Genomic DNA, 21,034 nt, shown 5'->3' on the forward strand with positions numbered 1-21,034 from the left:
GCCATTTTCCTCAGGCGGGAGGCGGTGGCGGCCAGTGAGCCCCGACAACGGCCACTCGAGGTCGCGGCGCAGAAGCCGGTCGGCAAGGGCAGCCGCGCAGGCCGCCGCTGGCCGAGCCGGGGCAGCCCGCTGCCCCAGGCAGAAAGGCGCGGGGTGGCCGCGGCGGAGCAGAGACGACCGCAGCCGGGAGACCTCCGCCGCCGGCTCCCTGCCCGCCTGCCCCGTGGCCTCGGGCCGCCGCTAGGCCCCGGCCCTCCCCCGCCTCTCCGCTCCGCGGAGCGCCGCCGCGCCCGAGGGGAGCCCCGCCGCGGAGCGCCGCCGCGGAGGCAGTGCGCTGCCCGCTGTCCCCGTCCCGACGCCGCGGGGAGCCGGAGCGCGACCGCAGCGCGGGCACCCCGCCGCACCCCGCGGGAAGCTGCGGCCCCGGCGCGCAGGGCCGCGGAGCGCCCCCGCCCCCCGCGCCGCTCCCCCTTTGAAAACTGATCTTTGGCTCTTCGCGTGAAAGTGATTTGAATTTGGCTCGGCGGCGCTCTGCGCAGGCGTCCAGCTGCTGGCATGCTGGCTCCTTGCAAAGCAGCTGTTTTGGGTTTGAAATTCCAACATGGCAGAGGCTGCAGTCAGTCTTCCCTTCAAAAACTTGGAATGATTTCAAATCATAGGCACCTTCACTTAACCCGAGTCCCCATTCATCAGCAAACACATCGGATCGATGCTACTCTAACCTATCGGGTTCTTGTACCAAATCTCCAGGTAAGAGGATCTTTTCCTTTTTTTCCCCCCCCCCCCCCCCCCCAGTCTTCCCACCATCGTTTTAAATTTTATTAAATCTTAAACCTCTCGGAGGCAGCCGCGTAATTATTTTTTTTTTTAATCGCCTGCTCGTGTCCTAAATATTTTGCCTAATTCGCGGTCGTTTTCTGATACTAAACACTCCGATCTGCTTTCCTAATCGTAGTCTGGAAAGTACAGATATACAATCGCAGTGCATGGTTTTTCCTCCTTGATCATTGCCAACAATAGTAGGCAGATTAAGAGTTCGCGATTGCCAGCTCCCTCCCCACCTCCTCCTCCTCCTTCTAATTGGATTTATTTTTAAGTTGCATTGAAAATAATAAACTGCAGGTAACGCGGGGCTGGACTTTGAGGAAACTAACTTCTGAGCAAATAAGTGCAAATAAGAATCTCGCAAAACAAAAGTTAGGTTTAAATTGCTGTGCCTTGGCGGGGGGGGGGGGCACGAATATGTCAGAAAAGCTGTTGCAGTAAAATGTAAGCCCATCATCTTGGAGGGGGTACAGCGTGGTGGGCGTATTGTTGGCTCGGGAGGGAGAGAAAGATGTATAATTTAATGGTATATACAATCCACTGATCCTATTACTATCCTCCCTGGAGCTCTTGTTAGTTTCAATGGGAGTGAGTGAAATTGACATGGACTTGCATTCCTGGTCATGTGCTTTTTTTTTTTTTTTCCCCCCCTTTCTTTCTTCTCTTGTGATCTGAGATCCCCTTTTTGTTGATGTTGCTTTCCCACTTAATTATATGCATGTAGGTTAAATGAATACCTGACGAAAGGGCCCACGTTTCAAGGCAGTGACATTTGATAGCTGAGAGGAAAAGTGGCTTTAATGAAAAGCAACCTTTGGAATTCCTGCTTGTGAAAAATCCAATTCAGCTTTTTGTGCTGCCAGCAAGAAATGATCAGTAGCACCAGTGTTTATGGTATGTCCGTTTTGGGATCTACTTCCTTTGCATCTAAATAGCAAAGACAAATTTAAATAGCATGATAATGCACCGAGGACTCTGCATGCAAATATTTTGTAATAAATATCTAATGTTTAATAGTATATTTTCACTTGTCTATATATAAGCATTTTTTTCTCTTGCTATCATTTGTTTATCATTTCTGCTTCAATTGTAGCATTAGTTATGTCCATTGTATTGATCTCAGTTGTGAATCCTAAAGTTGCATGTTACTAGCAGTGCACTATATAGACCACTGAACTCCAATGGTATGTAAATTAGTAAAACACGGTGACTGGAGAAAGCGAAAATGCATAGCAATGAATATACACATCTACATATCAACGTACTCGTACATACATGCCTAAAATGCATCTTTTCCTTTTGCAAACTAATAATTTTTAAGTATTTGTTTCAACTCCAGCTGCTTTTCCCTCTCGTACTTTCAGCGTAATCATCTGCTAGAGGTTTTAACTGATGTGGGGTGAGGGAATGTTTTGCATGTAAACAAACAAAATTGCTGTTGTGGCCGAATGTTTACTACTGTTTAATAAGTAGAGTTCTATGCTCAGTTTACAAGTGTCTGGTTCCCACTGCTCTGTTCTCAATGTGTAACAGAAAGAAATAATCAGGTGCTGAAAGTGGCTTCATTTTAACGGTCACTCTCCAGCCCCCCACGCCAACCCCCTCCTCCAAAAAAAGTCAGATAAAATGGAGCATGGGGAATTTCAGTAGATCTCCTTGTGGTGCAGTAGATGCACCTCTAGGTATGCAATTAAGGCCAAGGAACAAGTAACAGAAGTGACCATTAGTCTGTTTTGTGCAACCAAAAAGGGGGTATGTTCACTTTTAATTGCATGTGGTAGCAACAAATAAGGATGGAGAGCAACCCTAGGAGAGAGAGGGACCATGTTTGTGTGTGTGTGTTTGTGTGTGTTTGGGATAAGGGGGAGGTCTGGCGTGTGTGGCTGATGATCTTGTAATAACATATCTGAATGCAAGAAAGAAATTGAGAGAGCAGTTGCACAATGTACACTCCTATTCTGGTGCTGTAGGTGACTATATTGCTAAACATATCCCGGGTGCTATATGATGAGAACGATCTGATTACATTTTGCATTTAGAACTTGTTGACTTCGAAGCGATCAATAAGGCAACTGTTTATTTTAGGTGCACGTAATTTGCCCTGAGAAATGTTTTAAGGAGGAAAGCGAGCGAGAGAGCGGAACATTTTTTTTTTCCCTTTTTTTTTTTTCTTTTTTTTTCTTTCCTAGAGCTGTTGGAGCAAATGTGATTGCCAGATGGGAGATTTCCCTCTGTGATGTTAAAGCTGTAATATATATTCAGAGCAGATTGGACTGCTGCTTGTGATGAGGAGGATATTACATTTATAAATTTTAAATCGGGAATCGGACAGTATGCTGAGAGCTGAAATTGGATGGTGTGGATGGTTTGGACTGTTAAATGCGATTCCCAGATAATAATAATAATTATAGTAGCAGTAATATATATATGTATAATAAACACGATACTATTAGGCAGCTATATATAGTCTATGGCACTTAAGTATATATTTCCAAATATGATTTCTTCTCTCTTACCCTTCTTCCTGAAAATGTTAGGGATTGGAGGTGGTTGGGAGGGGGGTTTAGAAGCCCAGTGTTGCCCACTCTTAGGAGAAATCAGATGCAGTCAGGTTCCTGTCTGAGGAAAAGTTTCGGTGCAGTTCTTGTTGCGAATGCATCTCTTTCTGAGTTTTTGTTTTGCCCATGTATGTGGCCTGACAGTGCCACAATTCTGAAAGGCTTGGAAAGTGGGAACTAGTCACACTCGAGCAGCTCTGCTGTTGCAAATTAAAAGTGTGTTGTGGTCAGGAAATGAAAGCTACAATGTCTCTTTTGAACAAGTCGTTTATCAAGAGAAACATCTATCAAGCAGTGACTTGTCACATTGATCCTCTAGAAGTTAGGTCCGAAGTGGAAGCTGCTTTGATGTTTTTGATCCCAAATTTATAAAATTGAAAAAGCTGGAGAATAGGACCGATTTGCACTTAAAAATGACTCTGTTCTGGGCGTGACGAAATCATCAAGTATCTGTGATACAGAGCTGGTAAACCAAGGAGGTATCGGATCTTCTGCCTAATTTTTATTTTCATGTTGAAACTTTAGCTTTACCACACATGTATCTGTTTTCATACTTCTAAAGATCTTCTCTGTATGCTTCTGTATTATTTCATCGGGGATATTTTCGTGCTGAGAAATACATCTGTTGCTTCCAAATGGAACCCTTTTCCGATATTTTTGTGTTGATATTTATAGAGTTCAGCTTGAGAAGGCATTTTCAGGATTTTTTTTTTTCTTGTCTCAGTCTTGTTTCTTTTTCTGTATTTGTAATCTTAATTTCCACCTCTTCTGCCTATGAAGCAAAGTTTCTTTTACTGCCAAAGTAATGTTTATTGCAAGTAAGGTACATTTGAAGAAAGCTGTTTGCACAGCTTAAAACATGTCAAGAGTCCTGTTAAGTGTGTCTTTCCCTTCTCATCCTCTTTTTGTTTTCATTTTTGACATATGAAACACCCTTCCATTCTCAGTACATTTAAAACTGAGTATAAAGTTGAGGTTTCAAGAAAAAAAAAAGACAACCAAAACAAAAATCCCGACTAAGACCAAAACAAAACCTAAACTGATCTTTTACCTCTACTTATTTTCAACCCTTTGAAATGTTTAGCAACTTTACTAAAAAGTTTGTAATTTTGCATGAAGTTTGTGTTTGGATTATCAAGGAATCCTTTTGATGAAAGAGGGCTTTGGTGTTTGTTTGTCGTTGGGTTTTCTTTTGTTTTCTCTTCTTTTTGGCTGAGGTATGAATGAAATCTTCCTTAAAGCAGAATGCTTTGACTTCTTTTCTTCAGTGTCATAAATGAGACTAATACTGCTTATGGATACTTGATAGAGACCCATTTGCAAATAGGCAGCAACAGCAGCGTGGTGGGAGTTTTGGTGAGTGTTATACTTCATGTTTGAAATGAAGGAATCATAGCATGGTCATAAAGACTCATTGTTGTTTGATGTTTGTAACAGGATGTGACTCCTACACGAATTGGTGGGTTTGGGGTTTTTGTCTTTTTTTTTTTTTTTCCTCCCGCTTCATAATAAGATACCTTCAGTGCATGATCAGATTGTTTTTATTTATTACAACATGTGTGAAAGCACAGGGATGTCCGCCTCTCTTATTCTAGCAATATTTTAAAGATATGAAGATTGTATTGTTATTGGTATCTTCATCATACAGCTCATGGGGAAAAAATGACAATCTTATGCATTTAGCTGGTCTTCAAGACGTTTTTATTTAAGCAGAACCAAAAATTCTTAGGGGTTGGGTTTGTTGTTTGGTTTTTTTCCCCCCTGATATATTACTCTTTTGCTTATAACTGATGAAATTGTACTTCATGAACTTTTGTGCCTTACTTGTTTAAGCATACGTAGTAAGGGAAAGTAACTAAAAATATATTCCAGAATAGCTTGTGTACTAGTTCTTTAAAAATTAAACTGTGAAACACTTGGATGGTGTTTTTATTTCCTTGTTTTGGTTTTTAATATGGCTCTTATCAGCTGTGTCATCTGTAGGCTTTATTGTTCACCTTTCAATTAATAACTACAGTATATGATGGAGAAAGATTTGATAATCTCTTTCAGAGGGCAAAGCTTTAGTTTCAAAATTTAAGTAATTAATTATGTCTATATTTCAAGAAGAAGGTTTGTAATCTGCTTTTGTTTAGTGGTTCTCATCCTTTTTAAAATGTATTTCCTAGAGGAAAATGACTGTATAGTTCCTGTCAATACATTAGTTCAATGAACGCATACAAGAAGCATTGAATGTAATGACTGATCTTCCTGTAGTCTTAATCATCAATTAATAAGCTTATCTGCTTGGTTAGGAGTGGGTTTAATGCTACAGAATCAGCATGAGATCTGTGTATATGAAGCATTTGTGTGTTGTTTATAGCAGACTGAGTTTTGATCTACCATTCCCAGATCTAATAATAGAAATATTTGGCTCTTTGCCCTCAATCAATATATCCCTTAAGAGAACAAACTTCACGTAATACTTTCATAAAGTGCCAGATGTATTGATACCAAGTTGATAAATTTAATTACTGGGGTTTTACATTGATTCATTGATCTCGTGATTGGAAGAAATTCTTCTGCAGACATTTCTGAAGTATTGAGGAAAATTGTATGTCAATAAAACTTGATTAATTGGTCAATCAGCACTTTTTTCCTCCTGAGTCATTGATAAGAAAAGGGATAAAAGTAACTCCTAAAAGAATTTGGGATAAACTAATTAGAAATTCTCATGTGTTCTTAACAGAGCAAATGAGAGGCAAAGCATTATGCAGGTGGAAAAAAATCAACTTTGAAGTGGAATTGTGCATGTTGGGCCCAATCCTTAGCTGGTATAAAACAGTTAAGCTTTAAAGAGCTATAGTAACTTATAGCTCCCAGAATCTGGTCCACTGTGGCATTTTGTTTGCTTGTTTGTTTTGTAGGGTTTTTTTTTGTGTGTGTGTGTGGTTTTTTTTAGTACCATTCTTTGGCTTATTGGAAGCTATTTTAAATCAGGTATTATGGCTACCAAAATATATGGAATATTAGATAAGCACCTGATACAAAATGAATGGTATAGCTATAAAAGTAATTTGAAGAGCTGTAAATTCAGGATTGCGTATCCCTGATATTGTTGCTGAGTATTAAACTCTTGCTGCTAGAGATGCTATCCTCTAAGTGAAAACTTATCTTCCTTACAGGAAAGATCACTTCAGGGAACTCTTGCCTGGGAAAGGCCTGAGGGTTTTTTAATGTTTGGTTGTTGTGTTTTTTTTGTGTGTGTGTGTTTTTTGTTTTTTTTTTTTTTTGATTGTTGCTATAATAACAATAAGATTTCAATACACAGAATTAGTTTACAGTGATTATTTTCCAGGTGAAAAACCTTACTGGAGTACTTGGCTCCATTTCTGTGAGGCATGCAACCTTTTCACCCTGTGTCAATGATATTTTTATAGAGTGTGTGAGAAATGTGAGCATAAAGAAAATTCCTGAAGATCATTCAAATTTTGTTTTTTCTTAAAAAAAGGGGGGGGGGAGGCAATGGGGAGAAAACAGAAAAAAATATGTACCTGAATCTCAAAACAACATATGCATTTCCCTTAGTGAAACTATTCCTTTATAGGATGATAGCTAATACAGAAGAACCGAGAAAATCCACTTGCAATATGTTACCATGGGTTCGACAAATACAGTCTTATCCTTCAAGTAGCACAGAGTCCTAGACTGTAATGGAGGTCAAAGGAAATCTAAGGCTCTCAGTCCTTTAATAATCATACCTGCCACCCCCCTGATCAGTATGTTAAAGAAAATGCATGTATATGTATTAAATTTCTTAGAAGATAACTTGTATTTGCAATACATACTAAATACAAGTGGACTTCACTGCTATTGCTTCTGAATACCTGTTGATGTTGGTCTTGCTGTGTGACAAGTGAGGGTAAAACAGAAAGGGAAATAGTTGGTCAGTCTTGGTTACCAAAGTCTTGAGAAACTGAGGTGAGAGACTGGGCTTTCACAAGTCAGTTTGAGAATGGGAAAAATACTAGAAAGTATAATCTGCAGAAAACACCCTCATTAAGAGCATACGCGATTGTCTGCAGCGATGAAAACGCAGAGTCTGTGCTTCCGATTTGCTGAGTTGTATTGCCATGAGATATCGGCACACACAGTATGGTGGTAACAATATTGTATGTCTGTTCCTATAGTGCTATTAATGGTACCTGTCAAACATATCATAATACTGAACTATCTGTTTAATCATATAAGCAACACTTCTTATTACAATGGCTATTGTATTTGTACAGTAGAAAGAACAGTCATGTTATTATATTTAAATAATGGAGTAAAACTTTGTTCTTTAAACAGCTTTTCTCTATATGAAGAAAGTTTCATGTATCTCAGCTATAATTAAAAGTAATACAACTACAGATGACTGTCATGTCACTGCATGATTTTTTTTATTATTTTTATAATAGCCTATTAAGTATGTAGTCTGATGTGCCATGAAACACTGAAGTAGCAATTACCAGTCATATTATTTAACTGCTACAGAGAAACTATTTTCTCAGTTCTTTTAAAAGTAGAGTGCAGCTACTGCTAATATATTGTTAGTTAAATTTCAAATATCCTGAGAGTGATGTGGACAAAAATGCTGAAATCATTTTGATGCAATAGCAAACTTCAATGATGCAAGTCCATTTTTGCTCCAGGTTCCTTGACATCATGTAGTGCTTGGACTTTTTGTTATTTCTTTTAACCCTTTCATATTCTACTTTTAATGTGTCGTGTACTCTTTGTTAAAGCATATGGTTAATTTTCTGTATATTACTTGCTTAGTGCATGAAGATGTATGGCACTATTTGTGTGATATTTTTGAATGTGTGCATGTGTCAAGCTGGTTATAGATTGGTGATGATAAATTGGTTTCAGTAATCTGTATCTTATTTGCATTAATACTCTTGCAGTAAGAGCATACTGTAGTCAAACTTCATGATCTAAGATAGCTGTCTCACATCTAATTAAGCAGGGTCTGAATGAATGACTCTCTGGTATGGGTCATAATTAAGCTTTTTGTTTCTTGTCTTCAATGTGATAAAATACTTGAGGGACGCAATGCATGTTTGCATAACTCCTGCTAATCTGAATGGAATTTGAAAATGAATATTGAGAGGGGATGGGAGAAGGGGCTGGACCTGGTGGGTTATAGGGGTTTGCAAGCAGGAATGTATCTTCATGCTCTCATTCAAGGTTTGTTTGTTGGTTTTGGTGTGGTTTTTTTTTTGGGGGGGGGGGGTTATTTATTATTTTTTTTTCTGTCTGTTTTAGAACAACTGCTGTTTGCTTTTTAATATGTTGGAAATAACATCTCTATTTTCCTCTGAGAGGTTTTTCCCCTTCTGTCTCCTCCATTCTGACATACAGGCAAATCATTAATAAAAAAGCATTTATACAATGAGCTTCAATTATCACTTAATAAAACTATGAGTACTATATGCTGCAAAGACATTCCTAGACAGTACAACGGATGTTACTGTGTATATGTTTCTTCTGGAGACATGGTGAGAGGAAGAGCCACAATTACTTTGTATTACTGAGTGACAGCCGAGGGAGAGGATGGATGGGAATAGTAAAGGTATATGCAGAAATTACTAATCCCTGGCAATAGTATCAATATTGACATTCAAAATATTATGACTCAATAGCCTTGCTATACAGAATTCTGTGATATAGCAGTGCTTTTAGATGAAAAGTAGCTATTTATATACCTTGCAGCTCCGTGTGGTCATGTTGAAAGTATGAACTTACTCATCACGGATTCTGAGAAAGTGGAGGTTAAAGTCCTCTGTCTTCTTTAGACCTGTCTGATTACTTCAGCCTCCTGTGTTGACACAGAGAAAGAAACAGCTAGGTTCTATGCTGGAAGAATAAGGTTTTCAAGCACTGACTGATATAAGGTATCCCATTGTGATACCTAAACCAAATTTAAAAAAAAATCAAGCATCCTTTTCAAGTAAAACTTGAGAAACATAGAAAGGAACAGCAAAGACGTATCTGAGCACACCTGAAGGTGCACCATTTACTTTCAAAAGACAGATTTCCTATCACTCATGGATAGCTCCACCATGAAGAGCGATATCAAAAGATCTCAGAAAAGTAACTATTCTTTTATGTCTTTGGGAACTCAGATGCTTACAAGATTGTTTCTGAGAAGGAAAAGAATTGATCCTATTTTCAGTCGCTTGTTGTTGGCATTTGTGGAACACATCACTATATGCAGTACTGTAGAAATATACTCTTGGTATATGAATATAGTTCTGTTTCCTCTTGAAGCTCAAAAAAATAGTGCAGTTTTGATGTTAGACAATTCAGTTTGGACAATATGACTTTATAAATCCTTTCTTGCACTGTATAAAATGCATATGGAGTTTGATGAAGATCTTTGAACTTAATTGATAAATCAACTATGTGATTAAAGAAATTCAAATTTTAAATAGGTTTTGAGGCTTTGAGTTGTTTTTTTTTATTTATGAAAAATATAAACTTTAAGTGACTTGTGATAATTTGTGAACTGGATATCCCCATTCCGTCAGAAAGTTGCTAGATTTAAACTAGCAGAGTTCAGATTTTTTCATATGGAAGGAGACTGTAAATTTGCCAATTCTTCAGCTGAACATTTCATTTACAAAATCAAGTGGTTTTGTGTTTACTTGTGTTAGATATGCAGCTTTGTATTAACTACTTATCTATGACAATAGTTTTTCATGTCTTTATAGAATTTCTAATAATTCTTTCTTACACTTTGCTGTCGATAAAAGCTGAACCAAATATATTTTACAACTGTTCATGCAGCAGTTAAGCTTTTTAATTACTGATTTTATTTTTTTTTGTTTGACTTTCATTCATTTCATTTCATACACCTGTGTAGGCATCCTTTATGCTACAACACTGGTATATTTTTCCACTTTCAGTTCAAAAACTTTAGTGGTAACATCAATTTAGCTGTTACCATCGTACTCCTATAGAGAAATTTAATTTATTATTCAGATTAATGTTAGCATTGGTAGAGATCTGAAGCTGAAAGCCGGTAAATCCTATGTAATGAGGGGTATGAAGCACTTCTCATTATTTGGCCCCTAGCATCCGTCACTGTCATGGTCATATCAGAGGCACACCTTAATATGCAGAGAATATCTTTGTTGAAATGCAGTTAAGAAGTCTTTATTTCAAGCGTAGCTTTTTAAAATTGTTTTTTTTTAAGGTTATCTATAGTTAAAATATGTTTTATGATGTGCTTACAGAAACTGAATAACAAGGGCCTTAATGAATGGCATTTTTAAAGTTTTCAGTAGTTAGAAATATTCAAACAGTTATAATGTGATATTTCTTCCATCACTGAGCAAATTATACATATGGTACAGAATAACAAGCAAACTGACACTAGTATTCATTTGGAGTAATAATTTCCACGACTCATTAAGGAAAGATGCTTTGTTATTGAGTAATTAGCAAGCACACTACTTCCACCACCCCCCTAAGATGTCAGCTGTTTAGAGATAGTAGAAGTCATTGCTTTCATTCATGACAGGCAAGTCGTTTTTGGCTAAAGCTACTGTTCCTTTCTGTTTCAGAGCTGCTACAACAGCTGCAGTTTAAGCTTGAAGGCTCTGAGTGGCTGAGATAACATCACAAATAGTATTGCATCTCTGCAAGTGCAATTCAGGCTTCCACTTTTGGGTGCTCAGTTATCAGATGCGCTCAGTCCCTCCAGTTTGTATGGACTTTGGGTATGCAGGTGTGCATTAAATCTTAGAAGCCAGGTGATGTGTCTTATAAGGAATTTCCTCAGAAAATAGTAGGCATTAGCTTTATTTGTACTTCTTAAATGCTACAATCTCCCTCTTGAGGAATTAATGCTCCATGATAGAGTACATAGGGCTTTTGATTTTTCCTGGTGGTTGTAAGAGCACATCTTAAATTCATCAGGACAAAAACTACATGTGTTATGTAAAGGTATAACAAATGACTAATTGTGATTTTGGATGAAAGAAACTTGAAACTCAGTTTGTTACTGTGTAAATATTCCAAGGAGCAAAATGCAGAGTAAATGATGCTGTTCTAATGCAAAATCTCCCTTAGTTACCTTCTCCCTCTTCCTGATCCTATTTTTCCTTCCCCCTCCCCCCCCCCCCCATGGCTTTTTTAAACAATTATGGGCATTGTGCTCCTCAATGCTGCATAGTTGCTGTAAAGATAGATGTCCTCAAATAATGAGTTTCTAATAATAATCAGAGGGAGTTAGATTAAACTGGTTTTGTATAGAAATTTTACAGTGTGAAAAAGTACACCTAAAATCCTGAGATATATTTACAGGAGCTAATCCTATTTACAGAGGACTAACCCAATTTTGTATCTGTGCATGTGTGCGGGGAAGGGGGAGTAGAGGCGTCTGTATGTGCCTGTGTTTTTTCCACCTGCTTTAAAGTCTTCACAAGATTTATTTTTTTTCTAGTACAGATTTCTGTTTTGCTTTCTGATAGCAGAGTATGTTTTAAAACTGCAACTTGCAAATTGGCTTCTGTGTTTACAGTGGAAAGCTTGCATTCCTTTAAATGACTGCTACCCCTGTTCTTTCTTTCTGTTTCTTCCCTCCACTCCTCCATCTCTTTATTTTTTTCTAACCCCAGTGAAGATTTGTTACACATTTGTTTGTACATAAGATTTGTTGCTTTCTTCCCTGTTCAAAAGTTCTGAAGGGAAGTAAATGAGACTGCTAACTACAGTGATAATTGTTAATTTAAAGAGTGTCACTAAAGTAGCTAAAAAAATATTTTTCCTAACAGGTACTGGATCAACAAGGCTGTACAATAGACAGAGCAAAATAGTTTAACTTATGGTTTAGAAATACATATGCCATTTAAATGAAAACAAACCCCCAAATCTCCCACATACCTTTTGGGGTTTGGTGAACAAAAGCTTGCTTGTACAGTCCAAATTCCCCTGGGCCTTAATTTGCAATAGCATTATTTAAGCTTGGCTGATAGAAATCCATTGCAGAGAAATAGAAGCTCTTCTACTGGCTTTTCAAAGGTGTTCCATGCCCCCTCTCTCTACCTACCCAAGATCCCCAGCCCCTCTCTTCACTTCCCCCTGGCTCTGGTTCCCAGACTGTGTCTTACCCTGCCACTGTGAAACTCTTTTGTATTTGAAATATAGTAAACATAGAAATACCTCACTTCTGAAACACAGGAAAGTGCCATTCTGCATGGTCTTACTGACATCTCTACCAAGACACATGTAATTCTATCTTCTGACTAAGATCAAGGCTATAATCACTTTAATATCTGTTGTGTCCTCTACCAGGTGACCTGCAGTCTTTCATTGTAAAGATAAGAGACTTCGATATAAAAAGTTGTCGCTTCTCTAAGACCGATCTTATAGAAAATACTAACCATAAACTGAGGAAAAACTTGTAATCACTTAGTATGCTCCAGGGGTGCCAGACTCTCTGGATATTTGCTTGTGGGTAAAGTACTGGCATTGTTGGATAGTCATCTCGAAGCTCTTCTGGAGCAGAACTGGGTTTGGGTGTAATCCTTTACAGCTACCATTAAACAGGGGAATCACTGTAGCTTGATGGAACTTTGAGTACTACAACTGCATTTATTTTGCTGCTAATAAAATGACAGTCTACTTTGTCATTAAGAATCTTATCTTTTTGGAATAGCAATTGGGGTGCAGTTCTGAGCTTTCAGTTAGTGGGAAGAATTAAAAAATAGATGAGCTGCATTCCCAAATGTGGGTGGAAGGATGGTGAGTAATACATGCCTTGGCATGGCATCTGCCAGAAGCATGTTTGGTTTGGTGGGGAATTTTTGTGTGTGTGGTTTTGTTTTTTGATTTTTTTCTTCTTCTCCCTGTTCTGGTTTTGAAAGTTGTAAGGTATTCTGGTAAACAGAGAGGAAAAAACAACAGGGAAAAGTACTTCCAAGCAAATCATTATAGCATATCTCAATGGTTGAGCTCCACACTTAAATTTAATTAGAAGACAACTGCACTGGAAAACTGGTCATTTTAGTTATACTTAACGACTGGTTCTCCCCTTACCCCCAGTCAGAACCGATTATATGCTGTATAATGTGATTTCGACAAGAAAATTAAGTATGAATAGGCACAAAAGTATTGTGTAGTTGCAATAACGAGGTTTTCATTAATGATATTAATTTATCTTTGAACTATCCTTCTGCAGGTGAAAATAACTGTTTTCCTTGTGGTGTTTCCTTCTACTGTATATACCAGGCAGTATCAAATTGGGGTATTTTGTATTTATTTTAAGCAAAAGGCTGTGACTGGATAGCTATTAATATCTTCATTATGTGGTAAAAAGGCACTGAAAGAAGTGAAACCTTGTATATCCATGTTTCTTACTGGATAAGTACTTTCAGGGTGAATTTTTTATGTGGTAATATAATTTACTAGTGTGCAGTTTCTGAAGTGTCATGGGTAGTTCAATGCTGGGTTTCAGACAAGCAAGTTTGTTTCCTGGTTAGTTGTAATAAAACTTACTTGCTGTCAGTAGTAAGATAATAAGGATAAAAATCATGTACTAGTTAAGAAAAAAAAAATCCATCCATTTGCATTCATGTGCCAAATTCCACTTGGTGATACGCTTTTTGGGCTGAGCTACTAAGTGCTCTGTGGGCTGTATTTCAACTAGTATATGATTGACTAGCTATATTAGAGCTTTTTACTTCCATCCAATGCAAAATTTGACCCTGGTTTTACCCTGAGATGTTTTTGCCTTTAAAAAGATCCACACGTTATGAGCACACAGGTGGGTGGTAAGAAAATTTGTCATTGTTATTTGTAGGGTGTGGCTCTATGTTAGAGTAACCTGAATGTGAACTGATGCTGAACTGAATTTATTTTTCATTTTGATTCCAAAGCCCAACTGTGGGAATTGATATATCATCTTAAAATTGCAAATCTGCATTTTATGCACTATGCCAAAGCACCCATGAGCTCATTAAGCAAAGCCTTTTTCAATTATATCTTGTGTTTATGCATGTATTTATACTTGACAGGTATCCTTTAGAGGTTTGCTTTTCTGTATTAATACTTACAGTGTCTTGGAGTACATAAAATAAGCTTAAAAAAAAAAAAAAAAAAGTGTAAGCACTGCTTACAGATCTAGTTCTGCTAGCTTACTCTGTACTTCAGTAGCTGCTGAAAAGCTCTTTGGCCAGACATCCAGCCTCTAGAGGGCACGACAGCAGCCTCCTCTGCCAGACCCTCACCTGCGCAGCCAGCTGCAGGAAGTTTTAACACCTACAGAGAGAATCCCACTTGTGTTGCATAATACAATCTCCATATGTATTCCTTATTATTCCTGGAGGTTTGTTACAGTAAGTGGTTTGCTTTCCTTTTCCTTTAGTCTGAGGGAAGGCCATTGTATTTGTTACGCTGTTTGCTTTTTTTTCCTTAATGGTGATCTTCATGGAAGTAAAGACTCAAATCCAGTATGCTATATGTCTCTCACAGTTATTTCTTCACCTGGTAGAAATCTTTCTTTATGTATACACAGCTCTTTACTGTAGTAAAGAATACAGAAGCAGTCTCAAGAATACAGTCTCAAATACTGTGCCCTGGCTTCTGTATTCTTCACTTAGTATTTGAGAGTTGCAAAATTAGGCACTAAAATTTATTATGTACTAAAATCTAGATAATAAATAATTCAGGTGGGCTAAAACCCTGTTAACCCTACTGTAGTCAACTAGGTTGAATTGCTCAACCCTTTTCTCTCACGAAATGCCATGTTTTTTGTTCTCCTATGGACTGTTGTTATTAATGTTGATATTTATGTGAAGTCATACTTGTTCTTCAGTTCAAATATTTGACTATGGTTCTCTACTCCAGTATATCATCGTTGGAAATCAGTAGGTTTCCAATAATCCTAATAAATCTGATTGTCTGATTCAAATTTTCCTTAGATCTATTGATGCAGAACAAAAGCGCAAGTATTCTTGGATTTGGTACTATAAATTAAGACATGCTGCAATCCATAGTTTAGTTGTGTTCTAAGAACATGAGTATGGTTAGGTAAAAAGATATATTTAAGAACATTTTGTCTCACAGTGTCATTAACCAAGTACACAAGTTTTCCTAAAAATATACTGGTTCAACTTGGGCACTTTCTGCTTGAGCATTTTTAAATATTATTTTTCCAGTTTGAATTGAAATAGGAGAAAAAGTATCTCCTGCTGATGACTTCTGTAAGTCCTCCCTGTAGTAACAGATAGGCCTGTTACTCTGGGCAAACTCTGCTTGTTAATTTCATGAATTCAGCATTTTTAGCTACACATTCAGTCCTGAGTCATGAAGCTTAACTGCATTGTTGAGTTCCTACTTTTCAGTACAACATGAAGAAAAATTGAAAGAGAATCCAGCAAAAGTTAAAGGGATTAGTTTTGTTTATTTTGTAGGTCACCTGACATATAATTGGGAGACCTATGCTCAATTCCCACTTAGTTTTCTAACCAGTTCTTTAAAAATAATTAAAAAAAATAATAAAAATGCTTTTGGTATAGGAAGTGTATGGTGTCTTCTTTATTGTGATACTAGACCAGATTTTGTTGGGGGAGGTTGACAATAAGCTATGAACAGTTTGCAAGATTTATTTACTATGTTCTTAGGTTCATGCAATGCCATATGCAAAGTTTTCCATTGTTTCAAAATGTCAGAATGTCTTTGTTGGCTTAAGGGTAGTTACAGTTTATGGAGTTTAGGGATGGGGACTTCCCTGAAAGTGCTAGGCCGTACTTTTTGTCTTGATCACTTGTGGCTAACAGGTAGTTAACTTACTGCAGAAATAATGGTGACATTGGTTTGTGATTCATCTAATCCACTTTTTCCCCAAGGGGCTGAGACAGTCACTAGTGTGTCACTTCAACCTTGGCATACACCCAGGTTGCAAACTTGTTCCTTCATTCGGTGTTGTGTGTTGGAGTTGTGCTGTAAAATGCCCAACATACAGAAACCTCAATAAAAACGAATGTCTAACACCTGGAGGGCAGCATGGTTAACCCCTTTGCAAACCTAATTTCTGCAGGGTTAGGGGTATTCAGCTTTAGCTGTCATGGAATAGGGTTGGATATATAGTTAGGATATGTGGTCAGTATTAAATAACCAAGTTTGTTGATGATAGAGTTGTTTACAGTCAGAGACTGTCCCTGCTTTTCTGCTTGAGAGAGAGTAACCCTTTTTTCCTAACTGCCAGTAAAGGATGGTGTCATCCAAGCATATCCCTTATTGTTATCCTCCAAACCCCAATATGTTCCACCCTTGTTTTCCACCCTGACAAATGGGTGGCTTTTACGGCTTGTGCTGAAAGCCAAAAAAATCAGGCTGTTTTTTAAAGTGAGTGGGGGAAAGCAAGTCCTGGAGCTGGAAACATCCCTTTAAAGGGCATAGTGCCTGTAGTCCCCTCACTGGAGGGCCATCATCTGTGGCATCATGGTGGCAGGCAAAGCTAGCTAGGTCTCAAGTGGATCAAAATAACAGGGACAAGTGTATATGCCGTGAATGTATCAATAGTTGGTTTGGGTTTTTTTTAAGTAGTTGTGTGGGGAAAATAATAATTTTGAGGGGAAGTATTAAAGCACTGAGCAACTCAAATGTAAGCTGAGTTAACGGTCTCCAAATTTTGTTGCTGGAAGGGTATGTGTCATAGTTTTGGTCTGAATTTGGAAGAACAGTGGATTTTGTCCTTGTGGTGAAACACTGTAGTTCTTAAATATAGGAGAGGCGAGAAAAATGGCAAAAGATTTTTTTTTTTTTTCCTCCTGAACAAATGAAAGCAAGAGCAGAGCCATCTTCATTTTAGAATTCAGGCTCCAAATTTCTCTTTAAACCATTTTTAATAGAAACCGTAAGTTATAAATCTTCTAAGCAATTACCTGAACACAGAAGGAGTGGGGCCTAGCCTGGGCTTTAGCCCCAGATGTTTCTGGACTACAATAATGGCCCTGCCCAGATATTTACAGCTTAATTCTGTTCATGTGCGCTTGTCCATAAATGGTTCCTTTTCCATTTCCAGTTCAACAACTGAACCACTTATAGTAGGACATGATTTAAACTTGAATGATGAAAAATGTGAATAGAGACAATTTACCTTTAGAAACTTTAAAATCCATTTCCAATATTTAAAATGTAAGGTAACTCTTGAACAGAGAATGATTGATCAGTAAATGCTCCCTTTTAAATGTCTTATTCTATTCTTTTATATATATATATGTATAAAACCTGATATTGTACATTTTTTTCCTTTGCTGCAATTCAGAGACCTTTTTTTTCTTTCTCCTTTTAATGCTGTGCCATCTAGCACTACTTGCATTGCAAGCCAGTGCATCTAACCTTGCTCCTCTCCCCATTCCTGTCGTCCTCGCTGCTCCTCCAAACCAGCCCATCGCTTGAAACTAAACAAATTGAGAATAATGATTGGTAACCATCTGCTGTGCTGAAATTCCACGTACAGCAGTTAACTCCATTTTACAAAACAACTTCAATCTAGTGAATTACAGTGCAGTACTTGGTGGCAGCAGATAGCAACAAGCAGTTTCGAGTTCCTCTAGACAAAACAGTTCACGTAGGGAGCATTATGCAGAGTCACTTGGTGGTGGTGGGATTTTGGTGGGGATAATTCTGCCATCAGAGAGTTCAGTGTAATGCATTTGAAATTAGGAGTCTAACCACTGCCTAATTATTTCATTCAATTGTAGAAGAGACTGGTCCATAAAACAGTGCAGAAGTGATTTTGCAAATATGCACCCTTTACTTTGGTTTTCTGATTCTGAAATGCGGTGTGTAGCATGTTCAGCTTTCAGCCACTTTCATGTGACTTTTGGAGTGCCCAGTGAAAGCCTCAACCAAAAATTAGATTGCGTAGTGGTGGTCAGAGTATATTGAAGAACAATAATTATTCATAGAGTTCCTATTGAAGAAACTCTTTTGTTGATGCAGATCTGTAACAAGAAGCACTCTTAGTAGTGATAAACTGCCAAACAGCAGATATTCAAATAGCGACAGACTATGATGTAGTATTAAAATAAATACGATTATCGTCTATGTTTTTAACACAATCTCAGTTATTTAAGCTTAGGTTTTGATCGTGTATAAAGAAAGTTGCTTAAAATGGGCAGTATATTGAGTTCAAAGGACCCATACAGTTCATAAATTCTCCGGTGTCTACTGGATTTTTCATCAGGGAGACTTCCAATAAAAATGATCTATTTTAGAAATAATATTGTTTAGTAGGTTGAAATGTGGTGTAATAAAATTAGACCTTCAGTCTTCTAAAGTTACTACTTAGATGGCACCCTTGGGATGGGAAAATGGCTGTATAAGCAGATGAATCAGACAGTTTCACTGATGGATACATTTGTCAGTCTCTGTTACAGATATAATATATTCTTATATCTGTAATCCTGACACTGTTACATCCAAATGAAATCAACATGAGGTTGTCATCTTTAAGCAAATATGTTAAGTGTTGTCTTTTGTGCTTTGGATTTGAAAGAAAGGGGCCCAAGGGAGCCAGCATCATGCAAATGGAACAAATCCCATTTCTTCTGAGCTGTGCTGTTTCCCCCTTCATGGCAGCTGGCTGTGTTATCTTTGTGTGTTTCTCTGAGTGCTGACAATTCTTTCAGTGATCTAAGTTAGGGCACATTAGAAAGTGGAAGCAGCTGTCTGTCGTTATACTGAGAGACGTGTTTGCTCTACTGCAAAGATGAAGGACCATGAATCCTTGACACACTCTCTCCCCCCTCCCCCTTTACTTTCCAACATGATCAACATTCAGACGCACAGATTGTCTGCTTGGACAGTTTTTTGTTCTGACTGACAGCATCTGGCATAGACAAATTTAAAAATACATAGCATGCCATGCTTGGAATTGGAACATCCCTTCTTTATTAATCTTCTCATTTAAACCATTCATTTACATTTCAAGAAAGGTTACAGCTTGATATGGTTGAAACATTTATTTTAAATGAATAACCTCCTAATGAAATACCTTGAATGAGCACCAAACAGCCAGTGTTCATTAAAAATTACACCTGATTAGTATGGCCTTGGAACTGTCGCAAAGACGTAAGATTTCCCCATTGTCTCAATCCATAATAAAAAAAAGAAAAGAAAAAGATGTTTAGCATGTGTGTAATTTTAGATTTTTTTTATTTATTTTTTTTACCACAGAGCTGAATGAGAATGGTGTTTTCACTTGCAACCCCACATCGTTTTCAAGAGTACCATGTTATAAAGCACTAGCCTTTAAAATGCTAGTTGTCTAATTAAATCCAGTTTTGCTGAAACAATACATTTGAAGGAAGGATCTAAATAGTGTTTTGTTTTATTCTGCTAAGGCATTTGTGATTTGAGAGACAAGATGCTTTATGATTTGATGTAATCTGAAATTCTCCATATATATTTCTACTGAGAAGTATTCACATGTTTGTGTACAATACTTTACTAGTAAAATAGAACTGAAATGGTGGACCACCCACTAAAATGTTTATGCACCTGCACAGGCACGTATGCACACGTACGTTCTGTGCACTCTCATCTTCATGATCCAGGTTAGTAACGCAGACATGCTTGTCTAGCATTTATGTAAAAATAATATGAAAATTGTCTGTGCCAGTCAGAATATGGACTTTGAGCCCAGGAAGGGAGTAAGAAAAACCTCTTCTTGTACTAGGCATTTTAGAGGCTTTAGATCACTGTGGATTGCAGCTTTAAGTACTCGCAGTACAGGAAAAAAAATTACAGAAGAGGGGGAGAAACCCCAGTATTATAATAAAATAGAGGACTGTTCAAGTGCTTGGCAGTAAATATGTAAAGCAAGTATCCTGGCTTATTTGGAGAGGAAAGAGATGCTGTAGCAGACAGGCTCAATTAACAATTGTAAGAAAGAGAGGACTTATATTCCTTCAGTATATGTAGGAGAGGTCATTTGCTTTAGGATAAATTCTGACAAATTTCAGATATAGACATAAAGATTGGAATAAATATGACAAAAGATTTTCAGTTGCACATTAGCCTTTTGTATTTGCAATGACCATTTGCATTTTTCTCAGTGAATACATTTCTTTTTTTATTAATGTTTTTCTGAATAATATATTTTTAAATTAATTGTCTGTGAAAAAAGCATTTTGGGACAATAAGAATTTTAATACAGGCTTGAAATATTATTTATGCTTTTTTAAAAATTCCATAGTAATGCCTAATCTATTTTTCTTTTCTTGAAGAAGCACTAAGACGGTAAGTTTTCAGCACAGTTTTTACTATGCTAGTTACGTATAATCATAAAAGTGAAATAAAATTTTATTTTAAATGAAATCAGACTTCTCTCCCCACCTCCCAAACTGCTCCATTTATGTGATAAATTTCTATTTTGATTTTTTTTTTTTAATGACTAGTTATAAAGGCTTGTACAGATATGCATCTGTAAGCAAACTGGGAATAGGTTAGAGAACACAATTCCCTGGTGTAAAAAGCAAGGTTTAGCAGTAATGCTTTTAATCTGGACTTGTAGAGGATTCAGGAGCATCCATAGATCTGCTTCAGTAATTACCATACCCCAAGTGGCACTGGAAGAGACATTTGCCTAAAAACTTGATGTCTTCATTACA

The 21,034-nt window shown here is 37.5% G+C and overlaps 1 protein-coding gene across 6 annotated transcripts in view; it reads left to right on the top strand.

Moving 5' to 3' along the window:
• Positions 1-398: 398 nt before the first annotated feature.
• Positions 399-21,034, top strand: part of FIGN (fidgetin, microtubule severing factor) — a 102,914-nt gene continuing 82,278 nt past the window's right edge. For 3 of the 6 annotated variants that reach the window (XR_009723992.1, XR_009723989.1, XM_061343919.1), the window contains exons 1-2: positions 399-750; positions 1,550-1,719. Coding sequence is in view for 1 of the 6 variants with exons in the window: in XM_061343919.1 (XP_061199903.1) it covers positions 1,695-1,719 (25 nt within the window). In the remaining 5 variants the exon portion in view is untranslated. Of the gene's footprint in view, positions 751-1,549; positions 1,720-4,651; positions 6,003-10,975; positions 11,200-21,034 lie in introns of those variants that run through there. The other 3 variants (XR_009723991.1, XM_061343930.1, XM_061343940.1) reach the window with 3 other exon arrangements.

The sequence above is a fragment of the Neopsephotus bourkii genome, unplaced genomic scaffold, assembly GCF_033783945.1.
Source record: "Neopsephotus bourkii isolate Nb327-2 ecotype Australia unplaced genomic scaffold, CSIRO-AGI_Nbou_v1 NB_196, whole genome shotgun sequence".
Classification (NCBI taxonomy): Eukaryota; Metazoa; Chordata; class Aves; order Psittaciformes; family Psittacidae; genus Neopsephotus; species Neopsephotus bourkii.